The 17,289-nt window shown below is 46.7% G+C and overlaps 1 protein-coding gene across 1 annotated transcript; it reads right to left on the reverse strand.

Annotated features, from left to right (window-relative positions):
- Positions 1 to 631: 631 nt before the first annotated feature.
- On the reverse strand, positions 632 to 4,104 carry LOC101783010 (growth hormone-regulated TBC protein 1). Its single transcript, XM_004973177.4, has 8 exons — positions 3,689 to 4,104; positions 2,840 to 3,571; positions 2,361 to 2,477; positions 2,089 to 2,267; positions 1,911 to 2,004; positions 1,729 to 1,806; positions 1,506 to 1,607; positions 632 to 1,205 (listed from the first exon to the last, which is right to left on the reverse strand). The coding sequence occupies exons 2-8, from the start codon at positions 3,383 to 3,385 to the stop codon at positions 1,074 to 1,076; spliced, it is 1,248 nt and encodes a 415-aa protein (XP_004973234.1). The 5' UTR covers positions 3,386 to 3,571; positions 3,689 to 4,104; the 3' UTR covers positions 632 to 1,073.
- Positions 4,105 to 17,289: the final 13,185 nt, after the last annotated feature.

Here is a 17,289-nt window from a genome sequence, read left to right on the forward strand (position 1 = left end):
CAGCGCATGAGATATCATGCGTGCCGACGTATATAAAGGATCATAATTCTTACATAATCCCATTGTAAGATATAGATCTGGATGTTCATCCTCCTATTATTATAATAATCTATTCATGTCTCTTCTTCCAGGCTAGCAGATCCACGATATGGAAGGGGGAATATTGATTTCTGAAGTGGTGGTACAGCACACAACGTAGTAGTGCATGGGCACTACCCATTCAACGGAGAGGAAGTCAAGGTAAATTGAATAAGGCAAACCAGGTTCTTCTACCTTTATTTAGGTATCAAATCTGATTATCTTATTTGCACCACTACGATTTTGTATTTAAATAAGCAAGCACATATTGAAACGGCGTCGGCGTCGGCGTCGGCGTCGCTGTTGTATGTTGTGCTTTTATTCAGTCAACAATTGACGTAAAAACTAACATGGATTTTGCAATATCAATGAATACATCAATATTTCTTATGGCATCACAAAGCAACATTGAGTAGTGCGTGCGTGGCACTAAATCCGAAGGAAGAATCGAGCTCTATTGTCCTAGCGCACTGAAAGTCTGTTCTACAAAAATGCTTTTATGCGTTGTTTAGTCGGTGCATTGCCGAATGACGGTATACTGCACGAAAATCACTTGCTAACAAAAGAGTAGACTTGAAGAGCACCATTTCGTATCTGTAGTAATTTACAAGCAAAGGAAATGCAGTAAGCACCCTTAAAAAGCACCCCTTGCTGGGCTCAGAGCCGACAAAACAAAACTTCCAACATTAAATCTATACAGGTGGTTCCAACCATAAAGGAAAATCAGCACCATGACCCGTATCTTGCAAATATGAATGGCAGACACCAAGAACGCCCAAAAGCACACAATATGAAGTCCGGAAACTAGTCTTAAACAAACCCACATTGCAGTTTTGTGTCATCTCACAACAATGCTTGGTTGTCCATGATCTTCGCTCACTGGAGCAAAGCGCTGTCTGACCCCAGGTGTGAAATACTGACTAGCTGTGCCATTCGCCTTTGCAAAACCTACAGGGCTACAACTTCCACAAACTTGTATTTTACACACTATGACACTATCCATCCATCTTGAGTGAACTCAGCCGTCTTATCCTTTGATCAAGCTCAGCCATGACAACTGTCTCCTGCTTTTTCCTCTCCTTTGTGATTGTGTTTGTTGTCATTGAACCAATCTTGTCAAATGCGAACTGGAAAAGCATAAAAGATCATTAACCAATGCTTGGAAAAAGAAGTTTTCAAGAACATCATCTACAATATAAGTTATACAGGGCATTTCTCTTGAGTTACAGATTTTGTTTGTGATTTTCCCAGCAATCTCTCCTTTTCTTTTATTTATAAAAAATTTAGCTGCTATAAGTCATTTGCATAGACTAGTAAACAATGTGTCACTTCCTACACCAAATTTGTTGGTACAGTAAACAAATGATTATGAATATACCCTGCAAAAGGAAAGACTATGAATATAACAGGGAAGAAGGAAGATTTACCGTGAGTAGTTCATCAGGGTCATATAGATGATGAGTGGTTGTTTGCAAAATATCAATCACGTCACCTATATGTTGGATGCGTAGTAGATCATCTTCTCTCATCTACAAATTTGGAGAACATAAGAAAAACAAAGTAATGTGATAGAAAAAGAAGGTATTCTTTAACTGATATAGTTTGGGGATTTAAACACCCAGAATAAATCTAGTATGGGAGGCATCCTACCTTGAAAATTGCCAGAGCAACATGGAACAAAACCTTTGCTCCTTCGTTGAATAAAACATCCCACACCCGAAGGGTTGTCTGCTCACAACAATGACAAGAAGTGTGAGAAGAACTTCAAATAAGTTTGGGCAAATCATACAGGGACTGCATAAACATATGTACTGAAGGGACTAGTGTCTAACCTCTGAAGGCAGGCTCTTTGAAAAGAGGCACAAGAACCATTCTGTTGCAACAAGTGAAACATCAAACCCCATTGCTTCAAGATGAGAAGCAATCCTACACCAGTGATCAATACAATATTGTTAGCAATCATAGCAAGATGGTTTCTGCTATGAATGTCACAAACATAAAGGGAAATACCTTGGGCATTTCTTAGCCAGGAGATCTTTGAACACCCTCTGCTCAACATGACATCCAGAAAGAGTGTCAGTATAGCAATCGCTGACAAGTACATTCTCAAGGAGTACAGCAAGCATCCAAAATGCATCTTCCTCTTTCTTCATCACGAGCAACAAGAGTGCAGCTACATAGTTTAGGCCCTGCAGTAGATGCAGTAGTGATGGATGTGATCATGGATATACAAAAACAGCAAAGCCTTTTAGCCCCAACCAAGTATATGGAATTATTCTAACCTGGCAATATCCAACTTCTGAATCACGGAATGAGTACCCTACAAGTACTCGTCGAAGAGATGCCTGGCCTTCCTCACTGTTCAACCAAGGATGGCAAGGGAAAGTCCGAGGAAGATCCTGTAAAATCCTCTTCACATTAGTATTAGTTTCTACACCATTTTATAGAAATAGGGAAATGATATAATGAAACCACCCACATTTGTAACTAGGATGAATTTATGCTAATGCAGTTTCTTTAGTTTTTTTTATGGACTTAATTTCTCAGTAGAACAGAATAAACTAGTGAGAATATTTAAGAGTCACCAACACATATTACAGTATCAAAGAATAATGTTTTTTAATAAACATTTGCTAAATATTGAGTATAAGGTCACCTAATTGCTTACCTTTACTCTTGAGTAACATTGATTCTATAAGATGTAAGATAAGAAGGCATCAATATGCAGATAAAAAGTCCATAACAGCTTCATAAAACTCACATGGTCGATTTGCCTTGTGGCTGGCGTCGTCTTCCCTTCCGTGGCCCGGATCAGCTCATCGTAGTATGTCTCTGGCACTGTTGACCGCTTCTTGGCTGCTCCTGACACAGATAACCACACCTTTGGCCTCAGCACTGGCGGCACACCCTTTCTGATCAACCTCCTTAGTGTAATAGTATTTGTGAGCACTGATAGCTTAAGTGACGTGACACTAATCATCCCCTCATTCGAAGATATCTTTGGTTGGAGGTACCAATTTGCACCCTTGTTTGCCTCCAGAGCCCACCACACCCTCCCTTGTTCCCTGATTCTTTCCCTTACCTCGTTCAGCACATTGACATCATCCACATTGCCCTCCACCATGAACCCGTACAGGTCCTCAAACTTGACAGACATGAGATGTGGGTTGAACAGGTTTTTCTTGCCTGTGTTGTACCTGATGGTGTGGGTGGTGGTGGGCATCGATTTGTTGGGTGTGTTCCACAATGTCCTCCTCCTACTGGGGTTGAAATCATCTGCCACATCCCTAATTTGGGTCCCAAACATGTTTTTCTTTGCAAATTTTCCCTGTTAGTTTTTTGTTTGCAAGGGTTCTTCACCAATCTATTTGCTAATTAACTTCCTCAAAAAGCAAATCTATTTGTAATATATCTACTAATCTACACCCAAATCTCCCCTCCCTTCTTCCTAGATGCTCCTTGCGTTCTTGGTTACCTTCCTAATCCTCGAACCCTGCAACCATTTAAAAGTAAAAACCAAGAAATTTACCGCATTTCACATGAAACAGCAAGCAATCAGGACAAATAACTCCTGAGAAAGAACGCGACTAGTTAAAGAAAAGCAAATCACCTGCCGACTGCAGTAACCCTCACGGATCTTTCCTGCTGAGCTGACTTATTGACCAAGAACCAAGAAGAGGAGCGGATCGACTCGGTCGGTGCTGCTCGCTCTTGTGGATTGGAGGCGAAGGCAACACGGACGGCCGCAGATTGGGAGCAGCGACGACGACGACCCGCTGCGGGCCTGCGGCAACGGCTAAAAATGGGATGGCTCCTCGCTCCTGCCCCTATTTGAACACTATTTTCGGAGGTCTGATGGCTCTGATTAAAGCCGGATTGGGAGCTCCATTTCGATCACCAGCGTGATGGAATAGCGAAAGATTTGATTGTATTTCGAGGTTCTTGCAATGGTGGCGGCGGGTTTCTTGCAAATTTGGTGGAAGGGGGGAGCTTGGGACACGGCTTTAATGGAGGATATCTTCTTCATGTGACCGTGTCAGCTACTCCTAATATGCAACTTTTTCTAAAAAAAATGTTATATTTTTTAAGCAGAAAAGGATTGCTCTATAGATTGATCACATTGAATACGACAAATGGGCCCTTTTACATGTTGTACCCTAACAATGACTCAATTTTAGAAGGACAGTGCACTAATTCACCTAATTTGTTTTTTCCCGGATCAACCAAATATTTACAGATAAAATATGTTTGAAACGATCAGCTTATAAACGAAAATATAAAATCATACTGATTATGTTGTAGGGATGTTGCGTTGTCCGTACTTAATATTCAGTTAAAAACAAGAACTATGTTACAATACAATTTACATTTACATATTCTCTCATTTGTTACGTGACTGCCATAGCTGACAGCCTGCTAGAGCCGTTTGCAAATTATCTTTCAGCTTGAACATAAGTGCAAAATGTACAAAAGAGGTTTGACTGAATAATAGAAACTAGAGAAGTTGATGGTGATGGAGCCTTGTGATGCAAATGTGCGCAAGGGATCGGCCATACACACCATGGGAGAAAAATATTAACATTTCATATCACTTTTCCCTTTCTCGTAGCCCCGTCCACAACAGATTTGTGTGTTAGTGGGTGAAAGTGCCATAATAGTTTACGAGAGATTTTAGTTTTCACAGAGGTTAACATGATTAAGTGCGATATGTGAACAAAAATGCATCTGATTTGGCATTATATTTTAAAAAAAACTTGCTACCCTTCTTCAACTTCTAGTTTTCATAAACCTCTTTTTGTGCTTCAAGTCCAACTCCAGTGGCATCCTGCTTGACTGCACTGCACTACATCTCCATCTCCATCTCCATAGTCACTACCTTATGGCCACCGACGCTCTTATTGTTTGTGAAGGCCTTGTTCTAGTCCCACTCACTAATCACTACCTTTAGCCACAACCTTTTAAAAAAAAACTTTTGGCACGCGTCCACCCTACCACCTATATGCAACATGATCCGCTACCGAGCCAACTTCTCTTTGGTTCCCATATTCTATTGAAGAAAATAAATCCTAAACCTATAACATACTACTTTTATACTACTTTTAGATAGTTAAGCATGTACCCTCTCCATTTCAAGTATTTTTTTTTACAAAAATTCAGACACATTAGCAGTTGTTGTGACAAATGACTATGTTACCTTTTATTACTCATAGGAATTGTGATTGAAGCAGCGTTGTTTGTTTAATTTTCTAGATCCTAAATGCATAAGAATCATAAAAATAATATCAATTAATCATCTAATGGCTTCATACGCTTCTTCATGTGCTCTTTTTTGTGTGGATGTTACTTTAATTAGCTGAGTCTCACTAGAAGCTAAAGGTGCCCTCTTTGTGAGATAAAATTTGAATACTAACATAACACTATTTTTGTATGGAGGGAGTATCTAAATATTCAAAAAATATGTTTTTGTTAAAAGTACCCATGAGTGATACTTTTGTCTCTAATTTTTGTCCACTGTCTAATTTGAAAAAATAACTAAAAGAAGTTAAAATTAATGACTATTTTTGTTACTTGATCCCACCAATTTGGTACTCCTTGGTACTTCTCTTTAGATAGGTACTTTCTTTATTTCCACAATTAGATTTTTCACAATGGACGGCTCTCATTTTTTTTCCGACCATTCTAAAATTTCTCTATATTTGCCACACATGTTTTTAATAAGGCAATATCTATTTTTTTTACTGGAACATTTATTTGCATCGAAATGGTACCGGAGAATTGGCCCCCCACAAGATAAAGCACCACATCCTAACCTAAAGTTGCAATAGGTTTTCACGGCCGCAGCTGATCTGTCTTTTACATGCTGCCGTGGGTACGTGCATCATTGGCTGCATTAATTTCTCCATTGCAGCCTTGCAGGCCTCGGATATTATTGCAATGCTTCGCAAAAAAGAGAGAGATATTATTACAATGATTTGGTCAATCAGGGAGCTAGAAGAAGCCTTATCAGCTAATACCTGTCATCAAATTTTGGAACTTACTTTCTCGATTAATGGTAACTAGCAATAGTGTATTAGACAACATAGTCAATGGACTGGCTGTGTTCTGTATGGTTTACTAGGTTTAAAGATATGGCCATGTGAAGCAAGGGTTGAAATTTTGGTCTCAGTTGCTGGTTAGGACGAAAATTGAAAAGGAAAACAAAATATAAAATACTTCTATTGAAAAGTTTAACTTCTGTGAAATTTAGATGTTAGATACACCTGCGGCTGGACCAGAGGACGTAGATCGTTAATGAAATTCAACAGGTATGCACGTGTAATGGTGCAGGCGCAGCAATGCTTGTCAGTTAATTTTGAAACAATATTTGTATACAAACACAGCCAAGTTAGTGCATGCCCATGTTGAACAGGTGCTTTACAAACACAGTCAACTTCTCTTTGATTTATAAATCCTTATTGAACAGCTGCATGTCCTAGTTGCGATTCAATAATGTTTTAAGGTCCGTTGCTGCGAGATGTAGGTGGTGTTTGGGAGACAGGGACTAAACTTTAGCCCTGTCACATTGGATGTTCGAATGTTAATTAGAGGACTAAACATGAGCTAATTATAGAACTAATAGCAGAACCTCTAGGCTAAATCGCGAGATGAATCTATTAAGCCTAATTAATCCATCATTAGCGAATGGTTACTGTAGCACCATATTATCAAATCATGGACTAATTAGGCTTAATAGATTCGTCTCACGATTTAGCCTAGGGATTGTGCAATTAGTTTTGTAATCAGCCTATGTTTAATACTCCTAATTAGTGTCAAACATCCGATGTGACAGGGGCTAAATTTTAACCCCTGTCTCCCAAACACCCCGTACTCCATCAAGACTGCTAATGGTCCAAGAACTACCCATAATCAAACAAACCAAAAGTTAATTTTAAACCACACCAACCAACCAACCAACTACTTTTATATATCTAAACCAAACCAACTCATTGGTATAAAAACTCCAAACCCAATCAAACCACATGTCTCGAATCGGGTTTAAGCCACTTAAAACCTATTTTCTATAGATATATATATATATATATCATATGGTTAGCTTTTGACATGGGCCCACATGTAGATGTAGTAGTAAAAATTTGCCTAAAGCAACTTGCTATCCTTCTGAGATATCTCCAACAAATTTCAATCAAATTCGCTAAAATTTTAAGGTGTAAACGCGAGATTTTAGTTTTAGGATCCGGCTTTCGACGTGGGACCCACGTGTTGATCTAGGCATTCTGAGACATCTCCAACAAATTACAGTCAAATTCGCTAAAATTGGAAGGTGTGAACGTGAGGTTTTAGTTTTAGGGTCCGGCTTTCGACATGAGGGTGTGACGACCGACCCCAAATCTTCCGAGTTAATCTTAATCCGAGCCCCTGCTCACCTGTCTTAGCTTTCCAAGCCTAAGGGATCAACCTCCAGACCGGTCCCGACCCCTGGACCCCTCTCCGCTGGTCTCCAGCTCCGACCCCGCCGACCCCAACTCACCGTCGGATCCTTCTAAGTCTTTCCCGAGACATCCTTTCTATCTGACCGGTGGACCACGAGATCTTTTCCCCCAGATCTTCCGCGACAAGCGCACTCAAGTTGCATGCCCACTTCAGAGTTCCCCCGCCGCGTGGCTCAACTTCTCCGACGCCCGCCGCTCCGCCTCGTCTCTGGCCCGCGATCGAATGGATTCTCGCGCCCCTTTCCCCAATCGCAGCGGAAGCCCCTCTGCAACCTTTCTGCAGCACCTCGCCACCCGCGCCCATCATCACATCGCCAGATCCCGGCCGCAGAGCCCGATGTCGCTCGTCTTTTCCGTCACTTCGACACAGTCGCGCTGCCTGGTCTTCGCTACCTGACGATTCCTCCTCCGCCAACCCTGACCACGGCAGCGACAGCTCCTTTCCCCGCCCTGTCAGAAGCCGCCCGACAATCTGTTGTTCCGCGCGCCCACGGCCGCCTGTCTTCTCACCTGTGCACCCTCGATTCTAGCGCCGTTAACCCGGTCACTTCCATCAACTCTACCGCACGACGACGCCCGCCTCCACCAAATCTCAACCACCGGCATACCCGCTCCTGCGCCGCCCTGACGCCAGAGCCCGATGACCGCTGGCGTCATCCTCGAAGTCCTGCTCCACCGCCCTCATCGCTCAATCGCCACCCAGGCAGAGCACTCCATTGCTTCTTCCCCGGCCTTCGCGCCGCTCCCCTTCTCACTCCCGCGCTACTATAAAAGGGAATGCGCGAGCCCTGCCGGAGTCCCCTTCACCATTCCTGCCTCTCCGCCTTTTCGCTTGCTCCCTGCTCGAGCTCCCAGCGCCACCCCACGAAGTTCCTGAGGAACTCTCCTCTCCGCTCCACTCTGTTTTCCCCAAGCCACCCAGCCGCTTGCTCCTCCGCGCTGCGTAAGAGCTTACTTGTGATCCACAAGAAGCACCGCCGCCGCCGGAGCGCTGCCGGACCTAGCCACTGTTCAAAGCCTTAGCCCCTCCGCCCAAGTCTGCTTCTTCCCGACCCCAAGCGTTCCTTGTAAGAAGAAGGTAAGCTGCCGACCCCTGGTCCGCCTCGTCCGACCCCTGTCCGCCTCGCCCAACCCCTCTTATCCGCCCGACCCCGGTTCCGTCTCGCCCGACCCTGTCTGTTCCACCGACCCTTCTCCGCCTCGCCCGAGGACTCGGCTGTATCTTTTTCTTTGAACCGAGGGTGTATGTGTGAAACTTGGGGACCCTTCAGCGTTGAGTCTGAGGATCCCTAGCACACCAAACCCTCTAGTTTAAGGGTCAGATCATAAGTTCCTTTCCTCCGACCCTTACCTCTTGATCTCCACCAGCTCCCTTGAACCTTCCCACCCTCCTGCTTTTTGTCGCGAGTTTCTGGGCTCAGACTTGCAAGTGTTGCTGTTGAAATAACCGTCTATGCTAACTAATACATTGCATTCGTGTAGAGCTGCGCCTCGCCGACGGCTTCTACGAGCTGCACCCGGCGCCAGAAGACGACGGTGTAGCTGAGCTCCTACCCTCTGAAGCCGAAGCCACCCCAGAAGTCGAGCAGTTCTCTTCCTCCTTGCTCGAAGGCAAGCCCTGGTTGCATGAAACCCCTGTGTTCTCCAAACTTGCGCATGCCTTCCTTAAACATGCTTGTGCATTTACGTATAGGAATTGGTTGGAACCCTAGATGCATGAACTAGCTCCCATGATCTGAACACTAGCTGTGGACCGAGTAGATGCTTTGCTTAAACAGGAAACGGTAAAAGCCGAGTGATTTCCTGTCACTCGCGAGTTGTAGGAGTTGGATGTCTACCCTTCTGTTACAACTGTAAGGACGATGGACGGGGCAGGGTTTGGGGTAACTCCTTGGTGGTCGGTTGATCGCCCCGTCTATCTATGAAACTTGCTAAGGCCCGACAGTGGTGGTGTTCGTGATCAAGTGTTTGAAGGTACTAATCTCATACCTAGTATGGGATGGGGAAGCCTAGTACCTGATTGAACTAGGGTGTGGCTTATACCCCTGCTGTCCCTAGAACGAGGTTCCCATGGTGCATCATGTGGGTGCAAGTGCGGTCACAGTACGGTAGAGGCCGGGACTGTGGAGCATTGCATGCCAAGGGAAGTTTGGACCTGACGCGCGCCTGGGAATTGATGGGGACGGCCGACACAGGAAGCGGCCCTTGTGGTGCGCGGATGTCGTGAGATTAGGTTCGCCATGCATGGTTAAGAAACTCGAATCGATTCGTCTGTCTCTCACAGTTTGAGACTGCTTGATCGCTATGTCACCCTGAGTAAATGAGGAATCTGATGATGACATGGTTTTGTTGATATATACATATCTTGGTTGATTCTATGTTTGTTTAGAATAGTTTGCAAATTTAGATCGGATAATGAACTTAGAACCTGAGCTAAAACTTGAAAATAGGGTTTTTATTTAGCGCTTTTTGGCAAACAAACCCCTCAGCCAAAAAGACTTGCATGTCTAGTTCTGTGGAGTAGCTTTACTCCCTGTCAGTTAAGTCTTGTTGAGCTTAGTAGCTCAGCCTTGTTGTGGCTCCTGTTTTCAGGTGAAGTCGCTGCTCCCGACCCTTCTCCCGCTGGCACTTGGCCGCCCCAGCTCCCTCCGGGTTGGACGGTCGAGTGGGATCCCTCCTCGGATGGCGAGGAGAGGGATCAGTGATTTCCCGGCTGGCCTCACCAGGGATGTCCGACCCCGACGTTTGCTTCCGCTAGTGGTTTACCTTCTGTTGTTTTTCTTGAAACCTTGTAAAACTCTGATGTTTTTTTAACCAAACTAAATGGTTAAGTTGTTAACTCGGTGGACTTGTTGTATTCGCTGGAACCGCTCACCTTCGTGTGGGTTTGCTAAATGGTCCTGTTCAAGTGGTTAAATCGGAAGAAATCCGACGGCACTTTGTGTTTACTCGGCTTAGGCATGAGCGTCGCGTATTATGCGGCTAAATCATGTTTAACCAAGTAGATCCGAAGTGGATCCGCCACAGCTGGTACCAGAGCCGGTTTAGCAATACAGAGAACACAACAAGCCCTAACACTTCTTTGAAAAGATAAAAGTTGCATGAAACTCTTTGAAAAATATCGTGCGATCGTTAAGGATGACCTTAGTGCGAGAGGCCCTAGGGGATTTTGGGGTTGTTTTAGTTGGCTAGTATTATTTGGTTATCTTGCTAATCATTCCAGCACTTCGCCATGTTTATCATATATGTGCCGAGTTCCGCATCACGAGTATGCGAGGGTTGATAGGGAGTTCTATTCAAAGGATCCTATCATCGTGGTTGTTTTCGCCCACGTCTATCATACGTGCGCAGGTTCCGTATGAAATCCGTAAGAAGGTTGGTACGGTTCGATTCCAACGAGCCTATCAGCACGGTTGTTCGCCACGTCTATTATACGTGCGCTGATTCCGCATCGCGAGTATGCGAAGGGTTATACGGTTCCATTCAAAGGGAACTTATTTCCACGGTTGAGTGTTGTCCATGCAGCCTTAAACGCATGGGTGTCGTTCCTATAGTGAGCGGTAATGTTTGGGAACGCTTTCGTGGGTGCTGGCACGAAAGGTTCGTGTGGTGGTGTTTTCTGCAGGTACACTAACCGCGTTTGCTTAGGAGACGTTGCTAGAATTGACTAGCTATTATAGGGAGAGACGTACTTGTTGCCTTGCCACCGGCACTGACCGCGTAAGACCCAAGTTTTGGGCAGTTGTTTTGGTTAAAAGTGAGGTAGGACGTGCATGCGTCATAAGCTAAAATCTGTAAAGTCACCCTCCTCAAAAGCAACCTTGCCCGGAAAAGCTCTTCTTTAGTTCTAAGGATTTCTAGTTCCTTCCAGTTGTTCTCGGTTAAAACCTATTTCTTCTCTGTCCGACCCCTGACCTTTGGAGTCTATCTCACGTGGTTTTGGTTTCTTGGTTCCAGATGGCCGTCCCTGGACACGTTCTGTTTGGAGTGGATGGTACCTTCCAGTCAACCTGTCAACACTTCGAGGGCTTCCCCGCGATTTTGTGGGACACCTTGAAATGGTTCGGGTACCAGTCCCCACCATTGTACGCAGGACGACTGTACCTGGAGCAGGGCGTCCAGACGTGCAACGTACAGGCGGTAGTACCTCCTCCTCCTGTGCGGCCCGACTGGCCCTCCTTCGGGATATCAGCATACGGTCTTGCTCCGGAGGACACCTGGGAGTCCGCCGCTCTTCAACTCCTTACCCAGTTTTGTCAGCTGCACCCCCTGGTGGTCACCCTAGACCCTATCGGCCTGTTCCCTGCCAGGAACCGGTTGGATCCGGCGTGGCTCGACCGCGTCGGAAATATCGAGGTGCTGGCCACCACCTACTCCATGGTCACCATCTCCACCAACATCAGGTGTATGACAGCCCTCTATCAGCTGATCGAGCTCCAAGGAAGAGCCATGACCATCCTTGCTCGAACCGCAGTGGATGCTCAAGGACACCTCCAGTCAGCCAGAAGAGACCTGGTAGGCCAAACCTACCAGCTTATCCAACGAGGCATTCAGATACATGACATGCAAGACAGGATCTCTGAGCTCGAAGGAGAAGTAGCCGACCTGGTGGACGGCATGATCAAGCTGTCAGAGGAGAAAATGGAAGTGGAAATGGAGCTGGCGGTTGCCAATGCTCACCTGGACGAGCATCAAGCTGAGCTCGACGATATGCATGCCCTCCATATGCAACTAGAAGCTCAAGAGGACCCCGAGGAGGATGAGGGAGCGTCCAGTATGGACATCGAAGAAGACGGCGCCCCTTCTCCTACTCATAGTGTTCATTTGTAGATGAAGAGTTGCAAGGGACTCATTATTTTGTTGTACTCCTCGGCAGCCTAAATTTTGGAAAGAATTGTAATAGGTTAGCCTTGAGTCGAGTACTCCCTATGTTGGAATACCTCTATAAAGATCCAAATTAAATTAAATCTGAGTCTGACCTTTAAACTCTTGCAAAGTGTTGGAATGTTAGACTAAGTGAGTTGTGCCGCGACCACACACGCTGTTTTCTGTGGGTCTGTTCAAGTTGGCCGACCCCGGTTCGCGTGATCGGATGCGCCCGACCCCTCGAGACAGTTCTCCGCCTCGCCCGACCTTTCGAGGCAGTCTCCGCCTCGCCCGACCCCTTTTTAGTGTGGATCGTTGCCGACCCTTTTTCTCGGAAGGATCGCCTAGCCCGACCCCGTGGCTTAAGTTGGATTCCAGGAGTCTGGGTAGGGTATGGTTCACCCGAAGTCTAGTACAAGGCTAAGATATACGCTAACTAACATGATGATGAGAAGAGTGTATCTCCCTTATAAGGACGTGTGTTGCATTATCAGCAAGAGTTGTATTGGAGAATTTAACTTATGCGTTCCACCTGTTGGAGTACTCCTAAGGTTTGAATTTAATGGAACGTTAACTCTTGCAGATGGCGCATCGCACCAGATCTGGTTCTGTGCCCGGCAGCGGTGAGCAGAGACAGGATCTTCCCCCACCCCCACCCTCGTCTCCACTAGAGGCAATCCTAGCGGCTCAAACCGAGCTGCTGAGGCATCTTGTACAAGGACAACAGCAGCAGCCCCATGGTGGAAGGGCTCAGCAGCAGCCACATGTTGCTCGCTATGAGGACTTTTTGGGGACGCAACCCCCTTTGTTTCAGAAGACACAAGAACCGCTCGACGCCGACGCCTGGGTTCGTACGATCGAATCCAAGTTCGAGCTTCTCACCGCCCCGTGCCCCGACCATAACAAGGCTCGGTTTGTAGCTCAATAGCTGCGTGGCTCCGCACGGCTCTGGTGGGACCACTACCATGCCATGTTGTCGGCTGGCCATGTGGTCAGCTGGAACGAGTTCAAGACCGCGTTTAAAGCGCATCACATCCCGGAAGGTCTCCTGGAGCGCAAGCTCAACGAGTTCCTGGCTCTTACCCAGGGAACCCGAGATGTCCTGCACTACGCCCAAGCTTTCAACGATCTATGCCGTTATGCCGGGTATCATGCGGACACAGACGAGAAGAAGCGGGACAGATTCCGCCGAGGACTGAGCTTGGAGCTCAGAGAGAGGTTGAACCCCATTAAGGTGGATACCTACAATGAGTTGGTCAATCTGGCCATCTCTCAAGAAGATTGCATGCAGGCTCTCAAAGCCGATCAGAAGAGGAAGGCCTCCGTGGCATTTCCAAGCCAGCCGACTCGAAGGTTCCGGATGGTTCCTCCACAAGCTCCCGGCCGACCCCAGCCGTCGGGAAGGTGGATTGCCCGACCCCCACCAGCAGCAGCGCCCCGTTTTCCCGGCTTCCAACCACAGGTGCCCCGGCCGACCCCACCCGCACCACCGCGTCCTGCAACTGGTAACCGCTGTTTCACCTGCGGCAATGAAGGACATTTCACCAAGGACTGCCCCAGAAATCAGAGCCCGTGCCCAGGGCAGAGCAATGCAGCGCCCCACCAAGGGAAGAGGCCCAAGGTGCAAGTTCGCCAAGGGCGACTGAACTTTACCCACGCATCAGAGCTTCCCGAAGGTGCGCCGATAATGACGGGTACTTTTCTGATTCACAGTTTTTTGGCTTTGGTTTTGTTTGACTCGGGAGCTTCACATAGTTTTATCGGGAGAAAGACCCGTGACAAGTGTGGGTTACAAGAATGCCAAACCAGAGGGTCCTTTAGAATATCCACCCCGGGTGGAGTGATCACCTCTGATAGGATAAGTGTCAATGTGCCTATTCAACTAGGTCAAAACCTTTTTAAGGAGAATCTTATCATCCTTGACCTGGAAGGAATAGATATCATCCTCGGGATGGATTGGATGACCAGACACCAAGTGGTCCTAGATACAGCTGCTCGAACTCTCCACATCAACTCACCCTTACATGGCAGTTCTACCCTATCCTTGAAATCTCCTAAGTCCGCGCTCCCTTGTGCGTACCCTCTATCGGAAGCCCGGCTAGAAAGCCTCCCTGTTGTCTGTGAGTACCCTAACGTGTTCCCAGAAGACTTGCCTGGCATGCCACCTGATAGAGATGTGGAGTTTTCCATAGAGTTGATCCCCGGCACCGCTCCGATATCCAAGAGACCCTATCGAATGCCACCTGTTGAATTGGCCGAGTTGAAGACCCAGTTGCATGATTTGTTGGAAAAAGGCTTCATCCGACCCAGCACATCACCTTGGGTTGCCCCGCCCTGTTTGTGAAGAAGAAGGATGGGAGTCTCCGCATGTGTGTGGACTACCGACCCCTCAATGTGGTGATCGTCAAGAACAAGTACCCACTTCCACGCATCGATGTCTTGTTCGATCAGTTAGCTGGAGCAAAAGTGTTCTCCAAGATCGATCTTCGTTCAGGTTATCACCAGATCAAGATCCGACCCTGCGACATACCCAAAACAGCCTTCTCCACAAGATATGGACTATACGAGTACCTGGTCATGTCTTTTGGACTCACCAATGCACCCGCCTATTTCATGTACCTCATGAACTCGGTGTTCATGCCCGAGCTGGACAAGTTTATAGTGGTGTTCATTGATGATATCCTCGTGTACTCGAAGAGCGAAGAGGAACATGCCGGTCATCTTCATGTAATCCTCCAACGGCTGAGAGATCACCAACTCTATGCCAAGTTCTCCAAGTGTGAGTTTTGGTTAGATAGTGTCAAGTTCTTGGGACACACTATCTCCAAGGATGGTATAGCCGTCGACCCCAGTAAGGTACAGGAAGTTATGGACTGGAAGCCTCCTGCCTCAGTGCACCAGATCAGAAGTTTCCTTGTACTGGCAGGCTACTATCGGTGTTTCATACCGGATTTCTCCAAGATAGCTAAGCCGATGACAGAGTTGTTGAAGAAAGAGGTCAGGTTCGCGTGGAGCGACAAGTGTGAAGAAGCCTTCAAGACCCTGAAGCACTTGCTGACCACAACCCCAGTTTTGGCTCAGCCCGAACCTTCTAGGCCGTTTGACATGTACTGTGACGCCTCTGGCACTGGACTTGGGTGTGTTCTTATGCAAGACAACCGAGTCATTGCCTATGCCTCACGGGCATTACGACCTCATGAGCTGAACTACCCGACCCATGATCTTGAGTTGGCAGCAGTGATTCATGCCTTAAAGATATGGAGACACTATCTGATGGGCACCCACTGCAACATCTACACCAACCACAAGAGCCTCAAGTACATCTTCACTCAAGCCGACCTCAACATGCGCCAGAGGAGATGGTTAGAGCTGATAAAAGACTATGAATTGGAAGTTCACTATCATCTCGGCAAGGCCAATGTGGTGGCTGATGCTCTTAGTCGCAAGAACTGTTGCAATTGCTTGTCGGCAAGAACTTTCACCGAGACTCTGTGTCATGAGATGGGGAAACTTAGTTTGGAAATTGTTCCCCATGGAACCCTCAGCCACATCACCCTTGACTCAGTTTTGGAAGATCAAATAAGGTCAGCACAAGCGGAGGATGAGGAAGTAAAGCGGATCATCAAGAAGATCTCATTGAAGAATGAAGGGTATAAGCATTTTCGACAGGATGAGACTGGGAAAGTGTATTATGAAAACCGACTGGTTGTACCAGCCGACCCCAACCTTAAGAAGCAGGTCCTAGATGAAGCTCATCTCTCCAAGTTCTCAATCCATCCTGGCAGCAATAAGATGTACCATGACCTCCGCCAAACCTTTTGGTGGAGTGGAATGAAGCCGGAAATTGCCCGTTATGTTTCAGAATGTGACACCTGTCAACGTGTCAAAGCCAGCCATCTAAAGGTAGCAGGTACCCTGCAGCCCTTACCCATTCCCTCTTGGAAATGGGAAGACATCAGCATGGACTTCATAGTTGGATTGCCCCTTACATCATAGTGACATGACTCCATCTGGGTTATAGTGGACCGCCTGACCAAGTCTGCCCACTTCCTTCCTGTCCGCACCACCCACACAGTCAAGCAGTATGCAGAGTTGTACCTCGACCGCATAGTTTCCCTGCACAGTGTACCCAAGACCATCATCTCTGATCGAGGAGTCCAGTTTGTGGCACACTTTTGGGAACAGCTACAAGCATCCATGGGCACCAAGCTCGTCCGTAGCTCAACCTATCATCCTCAAACCGATGGTCAAACCGAAAGAGTCAATCAGATCCTTGAAGACATGTTGAGAGCTTGTGTCATCCATTATGACAAAAATTGGGACAAGTGCTTGCCCTTGGCAGAGTTCTTTTACAACAACAGCTACCAGACCAGTTTGAAGATGGCACCGTTTGAAGCTTTATATGGCCGGAGATGTCGGACACCATTGAACTGGTCCCAAGCAGGAGAAAGACAGATCTATGGTCCTGACTTAGTGGCAGAAGCCGAAGAGCAAGTAAGGGTAATTCAAGCAAATCTCAAAGCTGCCCAATCTCGACAAAAGAGTTATTCCGACAGGCGAAGAAGGCCCCTCCAGTTTGACATTGGTGATCATGTGTATCTTCGAGTCTCCCCGACCAAAGGAGTGCAACGGTTTGGAGTGAAAGGAAAATTGGTTCCCCGCTACATTGGCCCTTATGAGATTGTGGAGATCTGTGGACCCGTTGCTTACCGGATCCAACTCCCAGAACAGCTATCGGCCATACACGATGTCTTCCATGTGTCTCAACTGAAGAAATGTGTCCAAGTTCCAACCGAGGTCTTAGAGCAAGAGCAGCTTCAGATCGAGCCCGACCTAACCTACGCCGAGTACCCAG

Source organism: Setaria italica, chromosome VI (genome assembly GCF_000263155.2).
Source record: "Setaria italica strain Yugu1 chromosome VI, Setaria_italica_v2.0, whole genome shotgun sequence".
Classification (NCBI taxonomy): domain Eukaryota; kingdom Viridiplantae; phylum Streptophyta; class Magnoliopsida; order Poales; family Poaceae; genus Setaria; species Setaria italica.